Raw genomic sequence first — 8,908 nt, forward strand, 5'->3', positions numbered from 1 at the left:
ATAATTCTACATACCGTAACAAGATCCAGCAATGCTCCCAGATGTCGAAGACGCCTTCGCCTGATGGCACTCCGTCGATTCGACGCAGATATTTCTAAAAAAATATCCGAATAGCCCAGGAGAGCGCGAACACCACAGCACCGGTCATGTTTGTTTACTTCTGGCTAAAGCTGTCGCTTTTGGTTACGTAACAACTGACGGCGCGGACTTATTACGTTCGTGAGTGTGAAGTGCTGTCCCAATTCAAAGGGGTGACATTCTTAGCCCTTCGCCTACCCCTCCGTTTGAAGGGGCGAGGGGTAGGGGCGAGGGGTAGGCGAAGGGGTAGAAAATAGAATTGGGATTGGGCCTAAGAATGCTCAGCTAGGTCGGGTAGCTAAGGAGCTAACTCCTAGCAAAATAATGTGTAAACATCACTTCAACCTGGTCCCGTTAAAGCGATGACCTAGCGTCATTTCAACCATGACATCCAGCCAAATACCCTATCAGACGCATCTTTAGCAATGGTCAGCACTGGTCAAGATATTACAGACTCAACCAATTTTTGGGGGCTACATATCACATCACAGAACAAGGATTAATGCCCCATTCAACCATTCTCTATCACCTTTAAGTTGATGGTGTTCCACTGACTCAGATGAGATTTATGGGATATTGCACACAGTGGCTGTCGGTCTACAGAGTTATTATTACATTTTTTTCTGAATTTGATCAAAAAGCTACAAATATTTTGAACTGTGACCTTAGTGGGTCTTTAAAGAAGCGTTTTAAAGTTCACAGGGATTTAAATAAAAAGCACAGTAATGAGTTTAATGGAATGTGACTGGATGGTTAAAAACTGTGCAGACCAGAATGGAGCTGAACCAGGAGCTGAACCAGGAGCTGAACCAGGAGCTGAACCAGGAGCTGAACCAGGAGCTGAACCAGGAGCTGAACCAGGAGCTGAAGCAGGAGCTGAAGCAGGAGCTGAAGCAGGAGCCGAAGCAGGAGCCGAACCAGGAGCCGAAGCAGGAGCTGAACCAGGAGCAGAACCAGGAGCTGAAGCAGGAGCAGAACCAGGAGCTGAAGCAGGAGCAGAACGAGGAGCAGAACGAGGAGCAGAACCAGGAGCTGAAGCAGGAGCTGAACCAGGAGCTGAACCAGAACCAGGAGCAGAACCAGGAGCTGGAGCAGGAGCAGAACCAGGAGCAGAACCAGGAGCAGAACCAGGAGCTGGAGCAGGAGCAGAACCAGGAGCAGAACCTGGAGCAGAACCTGGAGCAAAACCAGAACCAGGAGCAGAACCAGGAGCAGAACCCCTCCACCAGGAACAGAGCCGGCTCATCCTCTGGGTCCACCGGGCCACAGGTCAGTGTGGAGGAGGTTTTTATTTTATTTCTTATTTATTTGGTTAGGACTCTGCACATTAATCAACATATCAGCAAAGCATCCATGTAAATATGCCGGAGTTAGCACAGCTGCTAAATTTCATCCGTTGTCCTCAGGCAGGTATCATAAAAACATACAGACAATACACCATGACAAAAAACTAAAGAACAAACAAAGATTCACATCAAAGTTAAAGGGATAGTTCGCCTCTTTTGACATGAAGCTGTGTGACATCCCATATCAGCAACATCATTTCTGAACATCTTCTTCCCCCCTGCTGCGTCCTGTGAGCAGAGTTCCAGCCTCGTTTTGGTGTTGATGAAAGTAGTCCGGCTAGTTTGCTAAGGTCCCGAAAATAAAGCGTTTTGCTTCTCAAAACAATATGCGTTCCAAAGAGTAATACATTTGCATCACAAAACCCTCCCTCCAGAAAAAGTCAGAGCTCACATCGCTTGGCCCTATTTTCTCTCCCTTCGTATCACTGCCTGCTGTGTAAACCGTGCAGACCGAAGTGCAGCCCGAGCACTCCCCTGCTTCCGAGCAGCAAACACCGTAACAGCTGCGGCTATCGCTAGGTGGCTGTTAGCATTGATATGAAGGGAGGCAAAAGTAGTGAGGGATACTCCATCATACTTAGCTGCCTTCCCTCTAACTTTTCATGTGTCTGGGCAAACACACCAGCTCCCTGAGCACACTGAGGAGCACTGTGAGCAGCATCAGATGTGCACGCTGTGGCCACACACCTGAATCACACCTGTTCAAAACCCTGGATCATAGCCAGTTACATGGCTTATTAAAAGAATCAAATCACAGCAGCAATATCCATTAGTTTACTTTTAATAAAAGCGATTTGGCCTACTTAAAATGAAAAAGACAAATATCTTGTTGTTCATGAGATGTGTAGTATGTTATCTGTTATATGTGAGAGTCATGCATGCAGCCTTGTTTTGCAGAGTAGACCTTTCTCGCTCGAAAAAGAAAAAATCTGACCCAGTTTCAGCGCTTGTTCTTCTGTTTGCACTCAGACAGCCATTCCATCCTAAAAGAACCGCATTTCTTTTTTACTTTGGCTCGGTGAGTGGATGTGTCGCTGGCGCTGCCCGTTCGTTTCGCCATGATAAGGGGTTGCGTCTCACTGTTAGCTAGCTAACCTGCACGGTGCGTATGGGCAGGGCACATATGCAAGCACCATCAATGCTCTGATTGGCTGCATAGCGCAAGTAAGCCGTATCATTGGCTGAACACCTGTCACTCACTGCGTTATATTGAAAAATGGTACAGAAAAACACAGTATTGGTCTAATTAATTACATTAGATTAGGTCTAGTATTAGATATGAATTATTACGTTTATGGTGAATTTTATTTTATGCGCTGCATAGATGTTCTTGTGCGCTGAGACTGTGCGAGCAGCTCAGAGGGAACGTTGCTTAGCTGCACAATCAAAGACGACACGTATCTTTCCAGGCTTGCGGGGATGAGTCACTGGGTGATGTGGGTGGTACCAGATCTTGCTATCGCTGCGGTCAAGTGACGAAGCTGAGACCTCTTCTGCATAACCTTTGTCGATGGTCGACTTCATCGCCTCCACATACTTCTCTTTCAGGTCTGCGTTCTTTCTTAGTCTGCGTTCCAGTAATCGTAGTCTGTGTTGCTAAGTTGATGTTGTTTGGTAATGTCACGGTTTCCTTTTTGAAAGGTATGTCTAAGCTATAGTGTGAGCCTTCTTTGGAGAATGAATTTTCCCACAGTTTAATGACTTTGTGGTCATTGATTGGTAGATTATTCTTGTGTGTGGGGTCATCAAGTTTCCAAAACCTTTCCACCTGAGTTTGCAGGCTATGATCGGGCTTGAGGAAGTAGGCCCTGGCCTTCCTTCTTTCCTTGCAATCAATTGGTCCATTTATGGCCCAGCCAAGCACCGTTCTGGTAGCATATGGGTCATTATCTCCTCCTACAGGATATTCTTCAGCTCTGAGAAGACGTGGTGCATCTTGTCCAATAACAAGGTGCACATCTTTGGAGTTGACACTGGGAATAGGGATGTCCGCTAAGTGATCCCATCTGGCCGTCTCATCAGGTGTAGCTAGACGGATAAGTCCTATGTTTAACTTATTTAGTGTTCTCGCACCATTAAGCGTGTACATGCTGCCATCGTGCAGTGAGTCTATCTCAAGGTCCACACTTCCAGTAAATATTCCTTCTCGACTGCCTCCTACTGTATCAAGGTCTAACCTGGCAGGCTTGCCCTTAACTTTGAGTTTCTTGGTGAGTTCTTCCGACACTAAACTGGTGTTGGCTCCTGGATCGAGTAATGCGTACGTGACAGAACTGATGCTGCTAGCCTTGCTTCTAACCACAACAGGAACAATAGGTAAGCAAACCTTACCATTTCCAGCTCCAGCAAATCCACAAGTGACATTAGGTGATCTGGTAGGTTGTGTTTGTTGGGGAGTTTTACTGTCATCAGTGGCGTCCTGACTTGCTCGTGTGGTTAGGCTGCAACCATTTGTTATGTTTCTGTCCGCAGCCAGGCACATTACGTACCCAATAGCGTCTGCAGACCTCAGTGTTGTGCCCCATCATGAGACAGTTTTGGCACAGGTTTTTCTCCTGAACGAACACGAGGCGATCTGGCACAGTTAGTGAGCGGAAAGCTGGACACTGGTTCAAGAAGTGGCGCTCTGAGCACTTCAGGCACTTTAGATTAGCTGGTTGCTTGGTACGTGTAGACTTGTTCTCCTGAACAGCAGCTGCCTTAACACTTGTGGGGTAGTTTTGAAAAGGTTTTTTGAACCCCTTTGTAGTCAATGTAAAATTGTTTGGTTTCTTATACTTAACTCGACAACGTCGTCAAGTTTCGGAAGATGTTCTTCTTTTGTAAATTCATAGTTCTTATTTAACCATTTGGCCCTGAGGTCTGATGGTAGCTTGCCAATGATCTCTACCAATGTGCGGCGACCACTGAGCTCTTCCTCACACTTCATGGCAGCAAGCGTATCCTCACAGCCTCTCAGTTGGTCTGCGAAGTCTCTGAGTTGCACATCGTCTCTTATCTCCTTAAAGTTAAAAACCTTTCCTACCCAAGCTTGTGAGATGGAATGAGGATTTCTGAATCTTGTTCTTAGTCGCTCAAGTGCCTCCTTGCTACCCGCACTAGGACTGGGGTTGTATAAGCAGTGACTTATGGCATCTCGAGCCTTTCCTTCGGTGTACTGGTGTCGACAAGTTAACCATTGTGGTGAAAAGCCTCATGAACTTCCAATACTGGAAGGGGGGTCTCCATCAAACTTGATCATATCCCTTGGTGGGAGCCTAAGAGAGTCTACTTGGACGTGATACTGCTGCCTTGAAAACTCTAGCAATTGTGATATTGAATCCCTAGATATTGGTGAAAGCGACGGTTTTGTCATTGCAGGGATCCTGCCAGCTCTTGGTGTAGAATAGAAATCTGCAGTCAGGGCTTGCTTCTTTTGTTCATTGTGTAGCATCTGTGCATCTAGCTCGGCCTTGTGATGCATTCGCTGGAGTTCCAGTTCAAACTCCTCTTTGTTGCGTTGAAGCAGCACTTCAAAGTTTTCCTGTTCCCTCTTTCGCAGAGCTTGTAGCATCTCTAGCTCTCCTGACACAGAATTTTCATCATTTGTGTTGAGGTTCATTGACTAAATCATTTTGGTTTGTGACGTCTAACTCTTCATCAACATCTGGATGATCGTCAGCTCCATCTTTCACTTCATGCAGCCAGGCTAGAGCCTCATGACGCACATCATGAACGCTCAGCAAGATAAGCTTCTCATAGGCATCAAACTCTTCTTTGTCAATGTCATCAGGGAGTCTATCATGATAACATCTGTGTGCTTCTTGAAGTTGTGTGAGGGCTAGGTCGAGGCTTTCCAATGCTGCTTTCAACTCTTCAGGTTTGTTTTCTCGGATTTTTACATTCACAGCCATTATCATCTTGGTTACAGCTGCTTTAGCTTGTGCTCGCCTCCTTTTCAGTGTTGTAAGGTCCTTTTCTCCCGCAGAATCTTTGGCTTCAGACATGGTTGCCACTCGTGTTTAAGGTAGTCTTTGTTGTTGTTGTCGTTGTTTATTGCCTTGTGAATTACACGGTAAAACCGGTTAAACTGTAAACAAATACATTTACAATATTTAGCATTTTTTAGCATTCAAATACACACAAATTTTTAAACCATACATTTTAAAGCTTCACAGTAAAACAAATGAACATATCACAGCCAAAGTTGTGCTGGCTTTAACTCACATTTTACAACATAAGGCACATATAATTTCCCTTTGAACACATCATCCTTAATCTGTTTGGTGAACTAAACAAGTGCTAGCATTTCGCTAACTAGCCGCTAACGTACAAAACCCTTAGAAACAGCTAGTATATTTCAATAGTTTAATGCTAATCTGCGTAACAGCCCATGCAGAAAAAACACATTTCCCCATTGTTTACAACGTTCAAAATGAACTTGCCGCGTTGGGCAATGTATCAGAATGTAAGTCAAAGTATTGAGTTTCATGTCGTTGGTATGCTTCTTTTAATGACGGCAAAGAAGTTCCCCTTTTATCCCGTTTTTATTTTCTTAACTACATCACTTCCGGTTTTCGTCAAGACCCAAATCGATGCGATCTAAACAAAATATACAACCTCCCGGGAAGAATGAAAGGAGTGAACACAACATTAAGATAAAATAAATTAAATATGTGAGCATTTAAAGTGTGGGGCACAAGTTCCTCCACTGAGCCAATGAAAAATCTATTGATAACTCACAGTAATCTCCAGATTGTCAGTTAGCTCATCATTTACCTGGAGCTGTAGATCACTAAGATGGGGAGATAACTCATTTAGATTGTTCCATATTAGCTTTTAATCACCATTTGCCCCATTTATGGCCTCAATATAGAATCTGCTTTCACCTTACGGGTCATCCTTAAGACTTTATCTCTATTTTTCATTCATTTTATAATTTCATTGTTCAACCAGGGCAGATTATTTCTATGTTGCTTGGATTTACCTTTTTTTTTTTTTTTTTTTTTTGTGAAATGTGTTATAATATCATTGGCTTCTTTAATAAAGTTATCTGAGCGAGCCTCAATGTTGTTATTTTCTAGAATATTAGACCTTCTAGATTTTGGATTTCCTCATTCAGGAATTGTTGCTGGCTTTTGGGTATGAAGTAGAACTGGTGACCTCTGGTGGATACCATTAAATGCTTCCTCTTAATTTTTCATGAGCACAAGATAAAATTGTGATCTGACTGGCCAGATAATAGATTAAAAGTCTTAGAGATTATTTCAGGATTATTAATAAATATTAGATCAATTGTTATATTTGACATATTAGTTATTCTTGTCGCACCTTTTATAATTTGTGTCAAATTGTACTCATCCATCAGCTGTTTAATATTTTTCTTGACTTGATGTTCCAGTTGATATTAAAATCAGCGAGTAGGATGATTTCCTTATTCGAGTTTCAGTGATTTAAGATTGTCTGAAGATGATCATAAAACACATCCTTTGCTGAGGTGGATCCACACAAATCACAGTAAACGACATTGCAGAGCAGAGTGATGCATTTAGACCAATACACTCAGCGTTAACGTCTTTAGGCCACCTTATTAGTTCATGTTGAAACTTCTCTCTGACATAGATTAATACTCCCCCACCCCGCCCTGCTTCTCTAGCCTTTCTAAATACATTATATCCTGGAATGCTGGTAGCTGCTGTAGATGATGATGAATGTGTCAACCAACTTTCACATATTCCAAGTATATCAATATTAGAGTCACTTAATAAATGTTCCATTTGCTCAGTTTGTGTTTTTCCTGGTTTAAAAACAGCAAAGTGTTTCCTGGTTTGTTAGTTGGCGTAGGTTAGCTTAGAGAAATCTTTTGTGTGAACTTCAAAAGGATCTAAGTCTTCTTCCTCTCTGTCATTACAGAAACATAGAGCCCAAGAGGGATCCAGATGGCACTGCTGTAAGGACTGTGGGAAAGTTATCAAACAATCAAATCTGAGGTATCATCTGAGGCTTCATACTGGAGAGAAGCCATACAGCTGTGACCAGTGTGGGGCAGCTTTCATTGCATTATCTGATCTAAAGAAACACCAACGTATTCACACAGGAGAGAAACCTTTCATCTGTGGTCAGTGTGGGGCAGCTTTCACTGCATTAGGTAGTGTAAAGAGACACCAACGTATTCACACAGGAGAGAAACCTTTCAGCTGTGGTCAGTGTGGGGCAGCTTTCAATGAATTAGGTCATCTAAAGAGACACCAACGTATTCACTCAGGAGAGAAACCTTTCATCTGTGGTCAGTGTGAGGCAGCTTTCACTAGATTAGTTAGTCTAAAGACACACCAACGTATTCACACAGGAGAGAAACCTTTCATCTGTGGTCAGTGTGGAGCAGCTTTCACTAGATTAGTTAGTCTAAAGACGCACCAACGTATTCACACAGGAGAGAAACCTTTCATCTGTGGTCAGTGTGGGGCAGCTTTCACTGAATTAGCTCGTGTAAAGAGACACCAACATAGTCACACAGGAGAGAAACCTTTCAGCTGTGGTCAGTGTGGGGCAGCTTTCACTAGATTAGGTAATCTAAAGACACACCAACGTATTCACACAGGAGAGAAACCTTTCATCTGTGGTCAGTGTGGGGCAGCTTTCAATAGATTAGTTAGTCTAAAGACACACCAACGTATTCACTCAGGAGAGAAGCCATACAGCTGTGGTCAGTGTGGGGCAGCTTTCACTGCATCAGGTAATCTAAAGAGACACCAACGTAGTCACACTGCAGAGAAATGATTGGCTTAAATCAACAACATTTTTTAAGGCAGATAAGCAAACATTCACCTGAGAGCAGCACCAGGAACTACCAATCAGAAGCCTTGCCTTTGTTCAGATTAAAAATCTTCTTTGTGGATTACCACCTTCTCTTGTCAGGACTTTAGTTCTGAATGTTCTGTGGGGAGCACATGTTTGAAGAACCATTGAAAGTGCTTTATAATTTGTTGGGATTGCTTTAACTGGGGACGGATCTCCCGACGTTCAAGACAAACATGGCATCAATTGTGAGTTGATGGACAGAACAAAATGCAGTCTGTTTGAAAGTAGAAACATGTTTATTCTGTTATACTGAACATATTTGTTTTGTTTAAAGTTAAGATCCACAAAGTAGCTTTGCACCAGCTGTGGGTATTTCTGTAAACATCTGAAGAAGCAATATATCATTTCAGTTTGATGTGAAGTCGAGCTTTACACTCGTCTGTATTTCATTGTTCTGCATTTCATTAAAGGTCAGATGTTAACTTTTCTCATGCTTTTCATGTTCTTGCTACACAGATATTTTTGAAGAAAATGTGTGTTTGGTTACGAGGGAAAGTTGATCCATATCTTCCATAGGTTTCTTCCTGTTAAAAGGGAGTCGTTTCTCTCCACAGTCGCCTCAGGCACGCCGCTCAGGCCGGGAGATTGGACCGAAAAACAAAAAGTTTTCAGTGCAATCTGTTGGTTTTCTTAGCTAGGAAATT

The 8,908-nt window shown here is 43.1% G+C and overlaps 1 protein-coding gene across 1 annotated transcript in view; it reads left to right on the forward strand.

Annotated features, from left to right (window-relative positions):
• LOC142369460 (uncharacterized) overlaps window positions 1–8,526 on the forward strand; it is a 37,543-nt gene extending 29,017 nt beyond the window's left edge. Inside the window, exon 4 of the mRNA XM_075451813.1 lies at window positions 7,403–8,526. Coding sequence (XP_075307928.1) covers window positions 7,403–8,183 — 781 coding nt within the window. The 3' untranslated portion in view covers window positions 8,184–8,526. The remainder of the gene's footprint in view (window positions 1–7,402) is intronic.
• The last annotated feature ends 382 nt before the right edge of the window (window positions 8,527–8,908 follow it).

This window comes from Odontesthes bonariensis, chromosome 19 (assembly GCF_027942865.1).
Source record: "Odontesthes bonariensis isolate fOdoBon6 chromosome 19, fOdoBon6.hap1, whole genome shotgun sequence".
NCBI lineage: Eukaryota > Metazoa > Chordata > Actinopteri > Atheriniformes > Atherinopsidae > Odontesthes > Odontesthes bonariensis.